The 21,415-nt window shown below is 38.6% G+C and overlaps 1 protein-coding gene across 11 annotated transcripts in view; it reads right to left on the bottom strand.

Moving 5' to 3' along the window:
* Positions 1-21,415, bottom strand: part of PPP1R12B (protein phosphatase 1 regulatory subunit 12B) — a 101,786-nt gene that overhangs the window by 47,867 nt on the left and 32,504 nt on the right. For 3 of the 11 annotated variants that reach the window (XM_083617344.1, XM_083617346.1, XM_083617347.1), the window contains exons 10-19: positions 20,264-20,464; positions 18,315-18,397; positions 16,687-16,812; positions 14,566-14,748; positions 13,013-13,198; positions 4,271-4,361; positions 3,222-3,413; positions 1,859-2,042; positions 923-1,035; positions 150-191 (exon numbers count right to left, since the gene is read on the bottom strand). In XM_083617344.1, the coding sequence (XP_083473470.1) occupies positions 150-191; positions 923-1,035; positions 1,859-2,042; positions 3,222-3,413; positions 4,271-4,361; positions 13,013-13,198; positions 14,566-14,748; positions 16,687-16,812; positions 18,315-18,397; positions 20,264-20,464 (1,401 nt within the window). Of the gene's footprint in view, positions 1-145; positions 192-922; positions 1,036-1,858; positions 2,043-3,221; positions 3,414-4,270; positions 4,362-13,012; positions 13,199-14,565; positions 14,749-16,686; positions 16,813-18,314; positions 18,398-20,263; positions 20,465-21,415 lie in introns of all 11 variants that reach the window. The other 8 variants (XR_014549005.1, XR_014549006.1, XM_083617348.1 and 5 more) reach the window with 4 other exon arrangements.

Here is a 21,415-nt window from a genome sequence, read left to right as displayed (position 1 = left end):
CTAGATTCAGGTATAAACCCCAGAAAAACATTTCAAAGCGCACTTTCACATACATATTCTCAAAATGCAAAAGAACTGAGAACTATCCTGTGGCCAAAGATTCACAAGAACAAACAAATACACATATATGCTTTAGATCGTTCACTTACCCTGTCCTCTTTCACTTCTTCAGTACCATCCATCTCATCATCCTAGGAAATCAAAAGGGGGGGAAAGAAAATGAACATTTCAAATGAAGAACTGGTTTCCTATATATTTGTAGTAAGAAAGGTTTAGGTAGCAAGACGCAGTATTTTAAGATATCTATCTATACAAAATATCTTAACAGAAAGTAGAAGACTATACAGTTTGGAAGCTTCTAATAATTAATCCTTGAAACCATGCACCACCAGATAAATTACTGTTTCAGTCAAACAGAACAGAAAAACAGTGAGTTTCATCATCATGGGATGCAATCATGTTCCCTAAAAGTAACTTGCTTTTTAGAAAAGAAAGAAATAAAGTATTTGAAAAATATTACAAGCAGGGTCAATTCAGATATTGACAGTGCCTTCACACCACAGTAAACTATGGTTAGTGCATGCGTTACAGCAAAGCTGCAGGTTTGTGAGCAGCCTCATGCAACTGGAGGGCATTTGTTGAAGGTCACTTTCATTTTTAAAAAATCTATGCCATTTTGTGTGCCTTATGTACTGAACTGAACTGAGCATTAAAATATTTAGCATAACAAGAGCTGGGAGTTTGAGGGCCAGGACAGTGATTGCTGACTCATTTACATTTTAAATGGCATCAAAACAGTATTCTCATTTTCACAGTTGGATCTTGCACTTCCAGTTTAGATTTTGCCTCCCTAGCAATTGGTATGTGCAACTTGGTTAACTTTTCATCCTCCTTCAATTCCACCAGGCATGTCATTACTTACATCCTTTGTAAAGAAAGAGATCCCCGTGCCTCTTCGTCTCTCTTTCGGCCGCCTCCTCTCTCTAACCGACTGCTTGTTTGAAGTTCTGTCATCCAAATCCTGATCTTCATATTCTGTCCAAAGAAATATAGTTTTAGCTATAAATAGCTTGGTAAATTGATTTACCAATACCATGGAAACATTTTCAAATTAAGGCAAATTAATCCCAACATAAAGATTTCCATTCTAAACACCTAACAATTTATTATTATTATTTTAATTTCAAACACCAAGCAGTGGATCCTCCCTAAAGCAGATGTACTTTAATATGATGCGAAGCCATCAGCTCAAAGAAACATTCAACTGAGATTAACGTGATTCTTCAGGAGGGGCTCAAATTCCTAGAGGTGTTATTTCATTGCTTTTTTAAAAATGTTTTTAGTAAAAGATTCTCCATAAGTAGCAAGAGTACATTCAGTGTCTCTATTTTCAAATCAAATTTTCATACCCATCAATTACAGTCAGCTTGAGACATTTATGTTGTAGGCAATGAGGGGGTAAGAGAAGTGGGGGAGGGAGAAGGAAGAAAATAAAGAAGAAGGGTGGGTGAGAGAGACTGTAAACTTTCCTTCTTCACAGAGTATATGAGTGGTGCTTTTTTCGTCAGCATCATGGGGATAGGTGTCTTATTTTTGCTGGTGGAGTGAGAGATCGGAGGGCCCAGGGCATGGTGGGTTTCAGTTAATACTGGCTTTGTTAACCCAGACAAAGAAGATTCAGCATTCCAAATATTATATATTGTAATATATTGTACTATATATTAAGAGTGGAGCAGCTTTCCTTGGATATTCTTGGATTTTCTTGGTCAAGTATGAAGTATAGTATTACACAGTCACTATCTGGTACAAAAACAAACTCAAAAGATTTGTACAACATTGTAATTACAATAGTAAATACCATTTTTCTCCATGTCAGCAGCAGATGTGCTTTGGAAGTCTGATGGGTTCACAGAATCAGAAGATACAGATCTACTTGTCCTGGGAAGGTGAGAACTTGAATAAAGATAAGGAGCTAATGAAGGAGAGATGGGGCTTGTGGGTTTGTCTTGCTGCGCCGAGCCCCTCAATCGTTGACCAACAGACTGAAAGACAAATGAACAGAATTAATGACTTAATAAGAAGATAATTAACAGCTAGCAAAGTACAAGTTTTCTCCTCAATCTTTAATCATACTCTATTAATGGAGTTAGACTATAGAAAGGTTCATTCCATTCTGATTTAGGGTGTCTATAAAGAACAAGAATGATCATTTGAGATAGGAGACAAAGGTTATTTTACTTATAATAATGATAGTGTGAAAAAAAGGATTTAAAATCTATCTTTCTTCATAATGATTTCAGAGAAGGAAAAACATAGATCGTCTAGAGTCTAGGGGTGAAGACACTCCCCCCCCCCACTGCAACACAACTTTGTACTGTCACCCTGTCACCTTGTGGTCAAAATCTGTATGTATCCCAATCTTGTGAATGATTCCACGTGTGTTTAGACGTGGATTAGCAAATTCAGCGAACTTAGTTTGATTCATGCCCAACAAGGACCATACCTATAATCTAAATGCAAGAGAAACCATTTGAAAGCCTACAGATATGAGCCATCTCCAAAGCTATCATAAAAATTGCCAAAAAATTGGTTTAAAGGAAAAAGAAAAAAATGACTGTATGGTCAGAGAATCTACATTAGGTAGTATCATCTCACAGTTGTAGACAAAGATGAAAATCAATTGTCAGTTAATAATATTACAACCCTTGAAAGTATGGAAACTATTTAAAATGCCATTTATTAAGTTCTGTCATCTAGACATGCCCTTCAAGTGTTAATAAAACAACAACACTGCTAATACTGCTTTCTGATTAGTTACAGTTCAAGTATCTGGAAAGAACAAATATTCATTTTGAACACTCAGCATGATTTTCTCATTACACTTTGTATTTCTTTACACTTACAGGTTTTCCTTACTGTTGGGCATAATAAATGAATGGTGAAGTGGAAAGCAAAGCAACACTGAAAGCTACGATGCTTATGTTCAAAAAGCGGATCCAATCTCTCCTAATACATTTAAAGCAGAATAATTAAAAACCTGATGCTCATCTCAAGCCATAAAAACATTTTGAAAAAAGGTAGCTGGACATAGAATCATAGAGTTGGAAGGGACTCTGAGGATTGTCTAGTCCCCCCCGCCCCCCCGCAATGCAGGAATATGCAGCTGTCTCATACAGGGATCAAACCTGTAACTTTGGCATTACTACAATAGTTTTACTCACCTCTTCATCCAAGTTTCTGTTCCATCGTGAGCGGGTCTCCCCAGGTTCCCTTGCTGCAGTCTGTGCCTGCCTCTCACAGTCTTCCTCAGTTGCTTCAGTTCTTTCCAATTTTTCACTTGGCTGTTCAGGCCGCTCTGTCCGAGATCGGCTAAAGGTTTTCTCTGCCTCCTGAAGATCTGTAAGTGTTACACCCTGGGAAATGGGAGAAAGTCAAGTCTATTATAGCTATACAGTGGAACCTCGAGTTGCGGACGTAATCCATTCCGGAGGCACGTCCACAACTCGAAGCATTCGCATCCAGAAGCGCCACATCTGTGCACGCACACAGCATGATTTAGCGCTTCTGCGCATGCGCAAGCGGCGAAATCCAGAAGTAACAGTTCCGGTACTTCCGGGTTGCCACAGGACGCAACTTGAAAAGTAACCATAAAGCGGACCTAACATGATGTATGACTGTATTTGTTAACATTACACCTCTTACACTGAATCCACAGCTAAACACAAATTACATTACCTTTTCCACAAAGCCCAAGCTCAGCCAATTTCTAATTATAGGTCAGACCCAGTGGCATGAAAGTTAGCAATCACCACTTTAATATATCAATCAGCTTAAAAGAAGGAAGAAATGCTAAATACAGAATCACAAACATAAGTGGTTGATAATGTCATTGCATAGAAGGTACAGAGATGTTTTTAAGAGAGAACATCACAATGCAACATTGCTACCCATGGACAACACTTTCCTTGAGCATTCTTCCATTAAGAAAAAAAAATCATAATCTCCTTTTACAGGAGCTTTTACAGACCAATTTTTTTATCTCTCAAATGTATAATATGGAAGTAATTCCCTTCTTTGGAGATTCACAGGTGTGTGATCTTGGATGTCTTCCAGAAATAATGCAACTTCATTCAAAAGGAGAACTCAGCAATGAAGTGTGAGTGGGGAAGTGTTAGGCATCTTCACAGGATGCATTAAATAATTCTACTTATATAATTATTTTTTAAATAGCCCAACATCTAACAGGCCATAAAGAGTTATTGTTCCGTACCTGTGTAGATCTACGAGTCTGGCGAGCTTGCCTGGATCGTGCCTTTCTTAGAGATTCTGCTTCTTCATCCCGGACAGGAGTCAGATATGACCTAAAAGAAAGGGACAGAATAGGTTTTTAAATATATATATATTAATATTATATGCCTTTTCATATAGGTTGTTTTGTTCACGTATCCAAGTTCCTCAGATGCATAGAAGAAACCTACTAACAATACCATCTTATAACTAAGTTATTTCAAGATGACTGATTTATATCAGCTATTTTATTTGGGCATAGCCACCCACAGTTATGAAACTCTGTCTTACACTGAGATAACCAAAACGGAATTAAAATTTAGAATTCATGTCTAGGGTTAGAAGGAATCCTGCTGTGTTCTAAAATTTCAAAAAGAAATAATCCCTGTGGGAGTCTAATGCTACAAGCAGTGGCACAGAATACTTTTGAACAAATTCAAAAGCATGGGTCCCAGTACTGACAGGACTCCACGTAAGCTCTTATATGGAGCATAATCAATTATTTTAGTTTATAATTGAGTTGTACAAGAGAACTAGATCAAATATGCATTTGGATTGAAAATTTATTTGAATTAGAAATGCACAGAAGGGGCTCATCAATAAACCATTAAGTATGCTATGGAAATCAAGCCAAAGCCATTGTTTTCAAAATTAGCACCTCCATGATATTCTGGTCATACTCTTGTGTAACTCAGATAGCAGAGACACAAAAAAGTAATGAAGACGTGCTTGATTCTCTACATCTGCACCCTGCTTGCATGGGTCTCTCTCCCCCTCCAAAAATAAGTCTGAAAAAAGCAAAGTGTGCCTTCTTTCTATCTCTAAGAATAGCTCCTCTTTACACATCAGAAAGAAGCGGTACTGAAGTACTGTGATGGGAAAGTCACCAGAGTCCGTCTGGTTATGACATCTGAACCAGGGGCTATGGCTTGTTTCTCTACAAACCAGAAGCAGTAGCCATGGTTTGCTTGGAGAGAAATAAACCACAACCTCAAGTTCAGATATCACAATAAATGAGACTGTAGCTTCTTTCTCTGAGGTGTAGCAGCTGTAGAAATGGGAGATGAATGGAGTGAAAACCTTTCAGCGGAATGCACAAGTGATCTACCCTTCCACATTAAAATATGATTTGTTTGTTTTTAATATGGTTTCGTGTAATGTGCAAACCAGGTCTGTGTAACAGCGTAGGGTGCAGAATTTTAGGCATGAAGGCAGTTGTTAATGCTGACTAACGGTACTATACATGCGAGTCTTTGCCAACCTGGTGCCCATGAGATGTTTTGCACTACAAGACTCATCAGTCTCAGCCAGCATGGACGATGGCCAGGGAGTATTGGAGCTGTAGTCCAAAACATCTGGAAGACACCAGGATTTGGCAAAGGCTGCTATACATGCAACCATTCCAGGTGGTCATCACACACAAAAAACACCTCGAACTGAAACTGAGTACACAGGTTTGCTTACTTCCTCATCCCTCTCAATCTCTTTTCATTTTGTGTTATCTTTTAGTGTGTAAGCCTGAAAGCTGTTATTATTTATTTACTATATTAATATTCATATTTGCAAGTCACTCTGAGAACCTTTTTTCCAGCTGAAGAATAGAGTAAAAATACTATAAATAGTCGCATACCCCTTTGGAACTTTCTTCTCTATTAGGACCACTTTAAAGGAAAGGACTGGGGCTGTGGTGTTTTTACTGTAACCATCTGTATGTGATATTGTATATGTATATCTTGTACATGTATATATTTTTAATAATAATAATTTACTATAAATAGGTGTCTAACTCTGAAGTAATCCCTATCAAGTTAATTGGGATTTATGCACAGGTAAGTGTGCACAAGTTTGCCTCCTTTAAAGGAAATGTGTACGCTAGAAAGGTATAAGCCACAGAGAGGATGTGCCAGTTTCCACACAACAGAGACTAGCAGGAGCAGCCCAGCTGACCTAGTCCAGAAAGCAAAACCCAGATACTATGGTGGTGCTTTTACTCAACTCTTCCAAAGAAAACAGACAGTCCAGGTCTAATTAGCCAAGGTACATTTAATAAGAGGAGACTGAAATGTGCTGAACAAGAAGCAGTCATATCCACAAAGCAACAGTCTTCCATATTCTTGTTCACAAAAGACAGCTGATATCATGGCAAATTCATTGCCATCTGAAAAAGATTTCCTGATTCACCAAAGAGATGCCAACCTTTTACAATGAACTGACTTAAAAAACAACTTTAAAAAAGAAAAAAAACCGGAAAGTAACCACCTCATGGGTCAAAAAAAATATGGGAAAAACTAATATTTGCAAGGCATAAAGATTAGCCACATATGATTTTATGAGGGCTGGTGTCAAGGATCAACATGAATCAAGGGTCACACCTTACTGGGGAGCCACTGGACCTGCTACAATGAAAAAATTGATTCAGTGAGGCAGGATGGGCCATGGAGGTTGCCTTACCCAAAGGCTCTCCAAAACCTGGAGCTGACACTGGCTTCAAGATTTGTACCTTGAATTTTAGCACACTTTACTTACATGCACTGTGCATAAAATTTTTTAAGCTGTAAATGTACACTGTATGGCTAAACTGATTTTGTGGAAGAATATAACAAAGCGAAAGTGATAAAACTCCACCCTGACTACGCCCCTTCATGACTCAAGCTGCACAAACAATATAAATTTTAACCACCTTTACCACCACCACCATCCTGGGAACTGCGGCTTACCCCTCACAAGTTACAAATCCCAGCACCCTTAAACTACAGTTCCCAGGATTCTTAGAGGGGGCATGTATGTACATCTCATAGTCCAACAGCAGGCAAGGAAGATACAACAGTTTTAACCAAATTCTCTATTAGTCTTCAGTGAAAATATACATAAATGCTCTCTGTTGAGAGCAGAATTCTTCAAGTGCAACCATTCTAAACGAACATTAGCAAACACAGAAATACATTCAGTTAGTATCTGAGGCAAGAGTGGAATAAAGCAGACTCTAGAGAAAGGCAGCTTTACCTGATTTTAAAGCTATTTTTCTGGGTACAAACTGTAAGTCATTCCTAGCACATAAATTCCTTCTCTTGGGCACTTCTCTTAAAAGTCCAGCACAAGCTAAGCCTATAAGTGTTTAGTAAGTAAAGTTAGATGTTGGTCTACTTTAATCTGCACAGCTTTTTGTTTTTGCACGAAGCACAAATATGCAACAATCTGAGCCAATAAGAACTCCCACCTTGAACTATGTCAGGAAGTCCCTCCAGGAGCTGAAACCCTTTCACGTATACCTGCTCAGTTACTCCACAGGTCGCCAGGCTTTCTCCGGTAAGACGCAAGCCCTCACCCTGACCTCTTGCACAGAAAAATGCGGTCTGATGCCTGATAAAGCAACAACAACCTTTCCTCTTCCCAACAAGGAAAATCAAACAGCAGGCAGAATTCCTGCCCCTGCTACATCATCACACCAGCACTGGTAGCTCTTTTTATAAAAGAACGACTTTATCGCAAACTATAAAAGCATGGCTGATAAGCACTTTTAGTAGCAGGTGTTGGCTGACTGGTTCCTTCTTTAAGAGAGCCTTTGCCCTCCTTTCCTAACACAGTGCCAAGTATGTGGCATAGAAGGGGAAATAGTATTTTAAGTACTTTATTCGTGTAGGAATCTGTCAGAGCCTTGCAAAATTACAAGACTGTTCTGGTAAATGTAGTGCTTCAATATGAAATAATTCCTCATTTTGACGAAAAACAGAATCAGCAACTGTTTAAGACCTCTGATGTGTGTGTTTATTATGCATGCACACTTGTGCAAGCAAGATATGAAGGGTGCTGTGGTATGAACTTACAACTGTACCAAACCGATTAACCAGCCGCATAATCACCATTTCATATAAGACCAGGAGTCACCACACAATGCATACAGTTCTGACAGCAATGATAACTGAACTCAGCAGCCTTGAGATACATGTTACAGCCTGCATGCTATTTTAAACAAGGGCTCTGAACAACCTTTTGACTTACAGATAGAGTAGCCCCCTGAAAACCCTTTGGAGTTATGTAAGTATCTGAGATGAGGTTTTCTTAACACTTTCAGAAGGTCATCTTCCTCTGTCCTGATTTTCTACTACAATTGAATACCAACAACTACATAAATTGTGCACAACACTCTTAGAATAATCAAATATTGATTATTGTCCCAAATATTTTAATTGCACAAGGATAAAGCAAACTGTGCCATGTTGGTATCAAGAAATAAGCAATGAAAGGTAAGATAAAGCAAGAACAGTTTGAAATATGTTCATGCAAGAATCTGAAGTATGGGAGAGCTTATGGCAGATTCATAGTTACATAAGAAAAATGATTTCAAACAACCAAGTTCTACCAAGGCAAGCTACCTTTGTCAAATAAAAAGATGATGCAACACTGCAAATTTATTTTTATTTGTGAAGCATTGATATCGTAGTGATTTTAGTGGTATTGCTTGTCATTGATTATCTCTGTTAAGCTTGCTTATGATTCTGGTTTTTATCATATTATTATTTTTTATAAATGTTTTGTTCTGTTTATGTCAGAGTAAGGATGGGATACAAACCGACAAATAAATAAATACATGAAACTTGTATCCTGTACATGGAGTGTCTTCAACCAATATCAATCTGCATCTCATGTGTGGTTTTTTTCCATCCAATATGAATCTGATTTCATAGTAATTTCCATTCTTTTCTAGTGAGATTCACTCTATCAGGTAGCCTGCTTATAGGAATGATTCAGAGAAATCTAGATTCCAGGAAATAGTTACTAGTCAAATAACTTCTTCCGAAATCCAGATAATTTGGGCAGTCAGTAAGAATTTCACGAAGATTCCTTGGCTTCATTCATGGGTCATTGTTTAGATTATACTGTTTGGTCACTTATTGGGATCTACAGGCCTGGTGGAAATCTTCCCTTAACTCTCTTCCCCATCCACACCAATAGAGTCATGCAATTTTTATTTTTATTTCTTCTTGTGTCAGTCCCACCACTTTTCCATGCACACTGCCTACGTGATTCCCTGTTCTCTCTCATATTTCCCATCTCCATCTTTCTTCCTTGACGGCTAACATATGTGCTGCTCTTGGGGAGATATCATAATCTTATTATTGTGCTACTTTGTTATATAGACAGAGAATATGCAATTTCTTTTTACAAATCAAAAAATAAACGGCCAAAGGCAGACAGAAGAACATCTACAAAATACAGTGGTACCTCGGGTTAAGTACTTAATTCGTTCCGGAGGTCCGTACTTAACCTGAAACTGTTAACCTGAAGCACCACTTTAGCTAATGGGGCCTCCTGCTGCTGCCACGCTGCCGGAGCACAATTTCTGTTCTCATCCTGAAGAAATGTTCTTAACCCGAGGTACTATTTCTGGGTTAGTGGAGTCTGTAACCTGAAGCGTATGTAACCCGAGGTACCACTGTATGTATGTCTGACCTTCAGAACGAAGGCTTCTCTCTCCTGGAGGTTCACGTGCTATATTATAAATGTTTGCCAGAGTAGGCCCAAGTGCAGGGACAATCTCTAAACAGTAGGTGGTGCCCCAAAACACAGAAAGCAACTAGGCTGAGATTTCAGAAACAATTAGTACAATACGCATCTATGGAGCATTTGAAATAGGAAGTGATTGCTCTTATCAAGCACTTCCTTAGAAATAAACACTTTCTCTTCATTCATAACTTAGTAAATCATAGCTAATCAGTGCAAACACTAGAAACGGGCAGCAATTCTGCACATAGTCAATGGTGGAATTTAGCAGAACAATTGAAACTATTCAAACAGTGACACCAAATGGTACAATAACCTATGTTTTCTGGAGCCCATGTACATCAACTTCTGCAGGCACCTAGTATAGCAGCTACTCTACCGCCACTAGCAAGGCTGTGGTCAATTCCTCTAATGTACACACTTCTTTGAAAAGTAGTACTCACTATTTAAGAGGATACGCTTAACCTACCAAGCCATTTTCTTTTAAAAATGTGAATGTTCTCAACAAAAACAAAAAAGAAACACACAATATATGAGGGGGAGGGAATACAAAAACAAATATAATGACCAACCACTTCTTTTGCAGTTCTTGGCCTTCATACAATAATATATAATTTTTAAATTAATTAATCTTTTTTGCAAAATTAAATCATGTCTATACCCCTCCTTCCCAACAAGCCATAGAAGCTTAACTCAAAGCTCAAGATTGCAAGAAAAGGGGGAAACTCCTCCTAGGAAAAATGCGAGCCTTATGTAAACAGCTGAGAGAAAATCATGACAACAGCAAAAGCAGAATTATTATTAATAATTTCAAGGACTTTGAAAGTCAACATAGCACAAATCAGCAGCATGGTTCTCTATTACTGACAGTTGTTCATAGCACAGCACTGACATCAATGAAGTCCATGCAATCACTATCTGTTCAGAAACTGGCTAGGTAAAGGTCTCGTTTTCAGAAGGTAAACAGTTTAGTTTGATTTTTCCATAAGTATTACAAAATTATAGTTACATTATAAAAAAGAAATGGACATCAGTCACATATTTGTTCTGGCAATGGATGATTTACTTGATCTCCCCTGGTTAATCTAAAAATTTGCTAGATGTGAGATATTTTCAATCATATGACTGCAAGTCCCATCATTCATGTGTCTTAATCGCTGCTTTTAATATAAATGATGAGCAAACAATAATAGCAAGATCAAAATAGAGCGCTTATGCGTATAGATGAACTTGTTTCACCACCCAAGTCCAAACTGCTAAGGCAGCATAGACAAGGTTTTAAGACAACAGACTCAGCACATTGATATAATATAGCAGAATAATTCAGTGTAAAGAAACATGCATCAGCAAACTACTAAGCCTACAGTCAAATTTCCAGGCTTCCCCAGTTAATGCTGAAACAAGAGCAGAGTACAAAAGCAGGCTCCATTTCAAAATCTAATTTCTATGATGGATTATTACTCTGCAGTTAGACACCGCAAATCTACCTGCTATTAATCATAGGTCAACTGTAGTCTTGGTTTCATTTCCCACAGCAACCCAATAGTCACTTCAACCTAGTACAGTTCAAATTGCTTTGCTAATGTTTGTATGAGGAAACTACAATGGCTAAGTGAACACAATTCACAAGCGCAGGGCTTCCATGCGGTTCTTCCATCCAGACGTTACTTGACCAATGTAGGATTAGATCAGATGGAAGTTTTCACACCATTGTGGGAAAATAATGAATGAATCCTGAATAGAAACTATTTGGACATTTGATCCTCTGGATTTTTGCACTTAGAACAAAATGTATAAAGGGAACTTGTTCAAAAGTCATATGTCCAGTCAGCTTTTCAGTCAGTGTAGCAGCACCCTTCTGAAAGGAAGGACATTCCAGATGACTTATTCTCTCCTCCTAAACCTAGCAATGCATTTCAGTTTTAATCCAGTGGCTTCAAATAGGCAAGTAGGAGCTGCCTGTTATGGAGGCATCTTAATGATCTAATATTAGTCTGGGAGTTTATGTTGTTGTTGCTAAGAGAAACATGGAGCTTTGGGAACACTGAATTAAATGAATGTGCTATTGTGACAGCTGCCATTAAGTGCTGAAAACCCATATTGTGGTATCTAGCAAATGCCTGTTATTTTTCATTTTAAGCTACCAGGCTTCCTCTCAAAATGTCTGACTGATTTACATTACTAAGAATATGGTTTAAACCCCACAATCGGTCACCATTTAATATCACCTGCTTTAATCTCATCTGAAACCAAGGTCATCTCAACAGAGCTCAACCGCTAGGTAATAATAATAAAAAAGAAATATAGGGTGAATTCAATGTAGTACTAAGTGGAGTATGTATGAGAGAAATGAAGTCCACTCACACACTGGGACTTTCTGCCCTCTCCTACCTCTGTGCCCTCCAACAACTCTCCAAGACAAATTTAGCGGATACAGAGGGAACACACACAGGGAGAAGTCTCAATGCATGAGCAGATCTCATTCTGCACATGCAGCAACTTAGCCCATAGATTTGTAATTCTGAAACCAACTGCATCTCCCTCCGTGTCCCACAAAATAACATGAGATGTCCATAAAAGAATGTTCTTTTAGATAGCTATGGCCATTCCAAAACTATGTGGGCAAAACTAATGTACATTTCAGTAGTGCCAGGTCATCATAGTACCATGGAGAATTCCAGCAACTGCTCACAATGAAATATTCATGCAATCAACAGCATGATTAAAAACATAGTAAAGGAAACTGAATGAGCAGAATCATGTGGCTTTGTTATGCCAAACTTATAATCTGGAGGTACTATGCTTTGAATGAAGACAATGGATAGTGGAAAGCTTAAATGAAATGCTAGATCTTCTTTGAACTGTTTGCATAAAATATGTTTGCATAGAATATACATAAGAAAATGCACTTGCAAGCATACATGCGCACCCACACAATCCTACCCAAACTCAAAATAGTGGCTGTGACCAAGTCACCTTAACCACAAATACATCTTGACTGTAAATACCAAAAATTGGGAAATCTTGCACACAACAGTGGGTGAATACCCAGGAAATATAATTTCAAACCATCGCAAATATTTGCAACACAGCTTAGTCCAGATAGTTCAGTGTAACCCAAGCACAATCTGATCACTAACATAGGAAAACGTTTCTAATCAATTGTTACAGCAGGTGAAGGCAAAACACACTTCACAAGAATACCACCAAAATACTCACTCACCTTCTCCGATCCCTAGCATCACCAGTAGAGGACTCTGTTCCAGTCGTTGAGTTAAAATTGGCAGTTGTGACACCATTGGCACTACTGGGTACAGCAAGATTTGTTATGACACTTAATGGAATGCTAGGAGAGATGCCCTCTGTGCTCTTCTCTGTTGTTGAGTCAGTTTGTTGTCTGTAAGGGGATCTGAAAAATATGAAACAGGGGTTCATGTGCAATGGTAGAGCACCCTAAAAGAGGGGGTATAGGAAACAAAGTGAGTTAAACCTTTAAAAGACCAGTTATTATCTAAAGATTTGGGAAACAATTTACTCTTGGTGCATCATGCAATACTGACAATTTATGTGGTGAAGATGGCCTAGAAGCTTAGAGCAAGCATGGTGAAACATGTATGGTGCACTGTGCTGACTTAAACAATTGACACATAATATTATGTTAAGGAGATTAGTAGATCCTGATGCATTTGCCTCTATTTGGTTTCTAGCTATGTCTTTTGTAAACATGGGTATGCAGGAAATGTAGCCTCCTACACAACAGGAGCCATTTTGGAAGGACACCTTGGTATAAAATGCTCGTTTTTGTAATGGCAATGTGTCAATGCCATGTTATTCAGTTTTACAAGAAAGGCTACTACTTTCCAATGTAAATAATGAAGGAAAATGTCTATGTTATGCATGACTTTGTTTTATTTTGTCTTGTAATGTTTAGTTTTATTATTTGCCACTTTGGAAAATACAAATACAACATTTTTTGAAAAAGGTAAAGGGACCATTAGGTCCAGTCGTGGCCGACTCTGGGGTTGCGGTGCTCATCTCGCTTTATTTGCCAAGTGAGCCAGCATGACTAAGCCGCTTCTGGAGAACCAGAGCAGCGCACGGAAACGCCTTTTACCTTCCCGCCAGAACGATACCTATTTATCTACTTGCACTTTGACATGCTTTTGAACTGCTAGGTTGGCAGGAGCAGGGACCAAGCAACAGGAGCTCACCCCATCGCGGGGATTCAAACTGCCGACCTTCTGATCGGCAAGTCCTAAGTTCTGTGGTTTAACCCACAGCGCCACCCGCGTCCCTTTTGAAAAAGAATACATATGAGTTAAAATATTTTTGTAATTTGCTTAATAAAAGTTTAAGGCATTGAATGCCAAAATGACTCAAGTTATACACCTGATTGGTCTGGGGAAGGGGCGGGGGAAGGCATACACACAGTTCAACACTGTATTTAGGGGGGGAAACTGGTTTGTATGGAGTTTGTAAACATTCATTCTGAATACTTTACTAACTAGAGATAGAACCTCTTGGAAAGAATTTTCAGACTGAAATATCACACCATAAAGCAGGCATAGGCAAACTTGGCCCTCCAGATGTTTTGAGACTACAATTCCCATCATCTCTGACCACTGGTCCTGTTAGCTAGGGATGATGGGGGTTATAGTCCCAAAACATCTGGATGGCCGAGTTTGCCTATGCCTGCCATAAAGCATCACTGCTTTGACACAAAAATTATGGGCACTTTGATAAAACCTCTTCAGTGGACATACTATGAGCCCTTACCTGTTAAACTGGCGTACTGATGCTGTAGTGCTAGAATTGACAGATGAAGGGCAAGAGGCAAGTTGCCACTCTGTGCCCAATGAGGTAGATGAACCAATAATAGTGGGTGAGGTAGCAGAAGATGCATTGCGATTGGCTGAAATATAGGGACTGCTGAGGTCACTACTTCTACCAAATGAAGCACTGTAAGACAGCAGAAAATCACTTGCTTCAGAGAAGATTGAAAATATTGTTGCAGACCAGCACAGGACCCTGGTTAATTGCCAAGGGAATGTTTATCTATCAGCAAAATTAAGGCAAGGGAGATTATACGTAATTCCCTAGGCTAAGGAGAAGTCAAATGAGCAAGGCATTGTATCAAGACTGAAGAAACATGAGAGATAAAGTAATAGGTTGAAAACAGGAAAAAAAGAGAAGAACAGGAAAATGGAAAAATTCAGTTGAACGTACTGTATACATGTCAAATTATTCTGTTGGATAAAATAACAAAATGAAAAAGAGCAGAGTGGAAAGGAAAGCTCAGAAATATCCAAGTAAAGAAAGAGATGGCTGAAGTACAGCTTGAGGAAGGATGAAATAGCCAACATGAAAGTGTTCAGGCACAGGTAAAAGGATCAGTAACTTCAGTTAAAACTGAAACGCCTCATGTCATTTAAGCACGAATACATTCCCGGAATGATTTTGGGCCTTAAAGTCTATCACAGTGCAACACAACGCATACAATCAAGCTCACTGAACCCAACACAGATAAGTTTAAAACATTCATAGTGGCAACATTCACTACTCAGGCTCAGACGCTAAGGAATTGATACATTATGTTCTGTGTTAGGGATTGCTAGGAAAGGCCTTCAAAAATAAAACAGGCATAATGCTGTTATAATGCTGCTATACAAGTCTATGGTGCAACCACACTTGGAATACTGTTTTGAGTTCTGGATACCAGACTTCAAAAAGGGTTCTGTAGAGCTGAAAAAGGTGCAGAGAAGTGCAACCAAAATGATAATGGGACTAGAACAATGTCCCTAAGAGGAAAGATCATAACATTTGTGGTTGGTTGGTTTGGGGGAAAATCCCAGGATCATCCAAAGAAACTGAACGTTGTAAGATCCAGAACAGACTGTGGAATTCGCTGCCAAAGGATGCAATGATGGCCACCAACTTGCACAACTTCAAAGCGGGGTTAGGCAAATTCACAGGAGGATAAAGCTGCCAATGGCTACTAGCCATGATGGGTGCATACTATTCCAGGATCAATAATATGCCTCTGAATACTAGTTGCTAAGAAGCACCAAGTATAGTAAGGGCTAATGTCCTGCTTGTGGGATGCCCACAGGCCTCTCTCTGGTTGGCAACTGGGAGACCAAATGCCCTGATCATGGCAAGGCTATTCTTATACAAACCTAAACTGTCTTATCAAACCCTAGGAGCAGCTACCACACATTTTGTCAAACGAAGACTAGCATAAGATAGAAATGTCTCCAGAAAATAGAGGTATCATTTCTTATTTCCGTTCCTGATTTGAACTGTTATTTTCTATGCCTATACTCCAAATCAGTTGGGTTGTTGGTTCATAACAGACTCACATTCATGTGCTCAGTAACTTTTTGCTTTTATTTATTCACATTTTTTAAGAACATTGGTATTATTTGAAACAAATAAATGTTTGTTTGTATTTGAAAGGAAGGTGTTTGTGCATTGTTTCAATTGATCCGAGCAATTATTATGGACACAAGGTGCCCGTAAGGAGTAATTTTGACATTACACAGGATGCTCTACAAGGGAAAATGTAAAGCTTGCCTTATTGTAGTTTCCACAAATGTATCCAACCTCTACTAAGTCTCTAGAGAAAGTGACACTTTCTGCTACTTCACATAAGACACTTTTCCTAATAGATATGATTTTGCCATATAGGAAAAGCAGTGAGTACACAGGCATATGAAACCTGCATCTTTCAGCACACGTACAAGAGAAATAAGACTGATGCAATTGGCAAATCATTTAGGCTTCTGTTGTCACTGGTTTTCATGGTAATCATAATATCTCTCAGATTTTTGTAGATGTAAATGTTAGATGAAAAGCAAAATGCAACATCTTAAAAGCAGAGGTTTTAACATGACTCACCTTTTCATATAAGTAGATACATAAGTGGAAGGTGCACCAGTTGCAGGTGCTTCATTTCCCTTTGGTTCATCCCTCCACTGTTGCCGGGTATAAGAACCACTCCGTACCAAATTTACAGCAGATTCTCTGCAAATGCAATAGGAGTGGGGGGATCTTAAACTGAAATCTATACTGATAAACCCTCAAGCCAACCCACAGCCTATTGCTAGTCAAACTGGGTGTTAAGAAACATGCCAGTCTATAGTGAATAGATGGTTCAAATTGTAATATAGCTCTACATTCTGAACTATTTTGAGGGTACTAAGTACATATGCAATGCTGAGATTATCAACAAACTACCACTAAAAGATAGCATGGCCAAAAGTAAAGATCAGTATACCTTTCCTATGGCAGAATATATTGTCATATCACTATAAAAATATAAAGCAAATATCATGCTCACAAACTAGAATTATGTGCTCCAGCTAAATAATAAAATGCCTACCGAATCTAAGAATTAATTATGAATAAGAAATGTTACAGTAATAGGGGATATACAGCCAAATGTGAAGAACAGGACTATTTGTAATAGATCACATACACAAAGGATAAATAGATTTAAAAACCGTTGATGTAAGAACATGATAGTATATGATATTAAGCATGTCAGCTATTGAAAACCAATTCTTATTCTCCATGTTATATTTTTTTGTTGTTATCCAACTTTCCCTGCAGAAAAGACTTGGTCATTCCCTTTTTAAAAAATAAATTAAAAAAAGAGTTTATTAAAGTTTTTTCATAACACAGTAAGATCAAAGAAACTAACCTGAATAAGAACAAAAAACAGAAAAGGGGGAACAAAAAAGAGAAGAAAAATAAAAGGGACTTCCAATTTTCCATCCGTCAGTTACATAAAGAAATTATTCAAAATGAGAGGTATTTTCCCAATATTCTGACCCAAATAGATTAATTCATTTGCTTTTTACACAGAAAGTCCAAAAGGGGAACTCTAATTATAAGACTTTGTTTTTCCCAGATTTAATCAGAGTGATTGAGAGAGAAGAAACATATGAAAGGAGAAAGAACAGTGGGTTTTATCCAAGTAAATCACTGTGTGTGCAGAACTATTTCTGCAAGCACAAAGAAACTTCTCTTCCTTCCGTGTGCCCCTTGCACTGTCCCCAAATATACTCCAGAGAATTGGGGGGGGGCGGGACACAGAGATTTGCAGAGGGACACTGTGGGGAGAAGTGGGAGAAGCAGTTCCATCGCACTCATGGCATTCTTTCTGAGCATGCAATGATTTAGTTGGATTCAGCCCAGTTATACAAAGGAAATACCAGGTACATTCACTTTATCTGGTAATTGAAAAGGGAGAGATAAATAGAGGAACATGGAAAAAGGAAAGCCTTATAAGTAACAGGACTGTATATTGCTAGATTGTTTTTTACTTAGCTTAAATATATTAGAAGTTCTTTTCGGAGACGGCCAAATCACGACTCTTCTTTGTTTCAAATGTAAGTGGAATGATGATGTGAAACTTGTGTATGTGATGCAGAATGAGGGAGGGAGAAAAAGAATCTTCCAGAGATTCAGCTTATAAATATTCGCATCTTTAAGAGTTGAGCCCCAAATTCAAAGAGACTTACCGGTTTTCCTTTTCTTCTATGTCACCTGCACTGTTTAACCTTCGAGGGGCTATTGAAGCAAAATAGATTTTGTTGTCCTTGTCCTGTTGAAATAAAAATAAATTCCGTAATTATGTTGAATTTTTCAGTCAAAAATTCTAGAGCTGTCAAACACTTTGTGAATCAAAATACGCTGTTTAAATGTTTAATTCTAAATTCCATCAGACTGCCTCAACGGGAAAGGGAGGAAGCAGAGATTTGCTGGAGGCCCAGCTCCATCAGGCACATCCAGCCTCTGAACTGTGCCAGCTAGTCAATATAGGAAAAACTGGTGAGAAATTGGGGCTTGAGTTTTGATTCAGATTTTCCTCTTCCCTCCTTGTGTGCTAAGTTGTTGTCGTTTTTAGATTGTAAGCCTGCGGGTAGGGAGTTTCTTGTTTTGATTTTATGGAAGTCACTCTGGGACCCTTTTTGGCTGAAGTGTGGGGTGCAAATGCAATCAATCAATTAATCAATCAATCAAATTTAACATAGTCCACTATGGTTATCATTTATTTTGTTTACAAATCTAGAGGAAAGAGACACCGATATACAATTCCACCATCATCACAATGCTTCTGTCAGGATTTTTGTTCTCCTTGCTCCAGTACAAATGTAATTGGCCAGATCAATGAAGGTGACAGCAGTGGTCCAAAAATGATCTTACTTTCCTACTACACGTATTACAATACAGTGGTACCTTGGTTTAAGAACAGCTTAGTTTATGAACAACTTGGAATAAGAACGCTGCAAACCCGGAAGTAGGTGTTATGGTATGTGAACTTTGCCTTGGAAGCTGAACATGTTCTGCTTCCTGTTGAGTGTGTTCCATTTGTAAATTGAGTCCCCCGCTGCTAATCAGAGGCTTCCTGTTGAGTCTGTTGGCTGTTGAGTCCCGAGGACCCACACAACACAGAGGTAATATCTGGAGCTTTTGTTTTTGCTATTTTTTTGCATGTTTGTTTGTGTGGCTTTTTCATTTTTTTGACTGTGACTTGGTCTTCCTTTTTATGGGACTGACTTGTGACTCAGGCTTGTTACTTCGTTTTTATGACTTGTTTTGTGTGGAACCCAGTGTGACTGCAGAAATGGATAAAAGCCCCCCATCCAAACAATGACTATCATCAGTGCACGTAAGAAAGAAAATTAATTTTAATTTTTATCATCTACAATACTGTCTTATTTATTTTATAGTACAGTACATTGATTCTTGCCTTCATTTTATGGATCAATGGTCTTGTTAGATAGTAAAATTCATGTTAAATTCCTGTTTTAGGGGTTGTTTTTCATCATCTGGAATGGATTAATCCATTTCCCATTACTTTCTATGGGAAAGCACACCTTGGTTTAAGAACGCTTTGGTTTAAGAACGGACGTCTGGAATGGATTAAGTTTGTAAACTGAGGTACCACTGTATTCTTGTTCCCTCCTCTCCAGTATGCCTACTGTGATTGCAGCATGGAAATTGCATGAGTGTCCCAGGTACCGGATAGTCCCCGTACATCTGATAACTAGTGGCACAACTTTGCTAGCACCCTTGCATTGCTACCATCAAGTCAAGGTAGCTAAATGTAACTCCCAGGTTCAGGGGTAATGTACCTCTAAATTCCAGTTGTCTGGGAAACTAACCACAGCAAAGACTGTTTCCTTCACGGCATGGTTGCAGGCAACCCAGAAGCATTTGGTTGGCCGCTGTTGAAACCAAACTGCCAATACCCAAAACAAACCCCAGTCTGAGCCAGCTCAGCTCTTGCTATGTTCCTGTTCTAATGTAAAGATATAGTACTACTGCCATTGCCTTGGGGCTAATGAGTACATCCCTAAGAAAAAGGTTTGCTTTAAAAATAGTTATATGGAAAGGCCTTTAACTAACACTTTATAAGATTACAAAACTTGCATTTCAAAGTGAGGAAAGCCAGATTATTCAGCACCTTCTCTTTGTTGTCTAATAATGCAGAAATCCGAGGGGTCGAAGAAGAACGATATATGGAACCATCCTTCTCTCTTGGCATGTCACGAGGAACACTTCCTTCACTAAGTGTGTTTTGGCTGCTGGTTTTCCGTAGACTTAGCCTCCATGATGAAGGAGATTCATCCTTTTGTTCCTCAGACTTGTTGAGCAATGGAGTAAACTGCAACAGAGAAAGAGGACAATAAGGAAGAGTGGAGGATATTTAGGAAAAACTAAGCTCGGTTCCAGCTCCTGCCCACCTAGCCGGACAAACGCTGGCTTCCTTGGCCTATAGAGCGAGATGAGCACCACAACCTCAGTTGTCCGTGACTGGACCTAATGGTCAGGGGTACCTTTACCTTTACCTTTTAAAGCTTCCAGATTAGTTTACTATTCCAATAATTAACTTCCAGTTTAAAATCATTTCAGCTATAGAACATGAAATACACATTAAACCAATTAATACAATTTTACCAGTAGTGCAGTATTTGAAGTGCCAGGCATACACATCATCCATCTGTGAAAAACAACTAACCTAGCATTAATTTCTGAATCCTAAAGCTCAGCAAACTGGTAAGATGCCAGTTTTTAGAGACTATAGTGAAGCATAAGCTTGCATCTTTTACACCTCTTTTGTGCCTGTTTTTCAGACCACCCTGAATAAACTTGTCACTCGGTGGTGGTGGGGAATTATCTAACTACTCAAGTGTCTTTATTATTCAAAATGATATAACTCTTTATTTTTTCTGGTGGAAACTCACATGTGAGAAGCTTATCTTGCATGATTCATAGCTCAGAGGAGCCGCTTGTTGGATATTAGCAAATGCTTAAAGGCCAAATGACATTTGTTCATACATATGCTTTGCACTGCAGAGGGACCATTTCGATCCACTAGACTCTACCAAGGCTATTGTAAACATTTCCAGCCCCATCCTAACATCTAAGCTAAGAAGAAGAGTAAAGCTGAACAGCATGACATTGCCTGATGCTAGTCAAGAAAGTCCATGAATGCTATTCTGAGTCCTTGCAGCAAGGACAGAATACAAGTGTAAGAAAAGAAACCCCAGGCTCCTCCGCAGGCAGTACTTCCAAATGACCAGTATATGGATAAATGGCCTATCTTAATCTTCTC

Source organism: Podarcis filfolensis, assembly GCF_964270895.1.
Source record: "Podarcis filfolensis genome assembly, chromosome: 6".
Classification (NCBI taxonomy): Eukaryota; Metazoa; Chordata; class Lepidosauria; order Squamata; family Lacertidae; genus Podarcis; species Podarcis filfolensis.
This window is presented reverse-complemented; position numbering and strand designations above follow the sequence as displayed.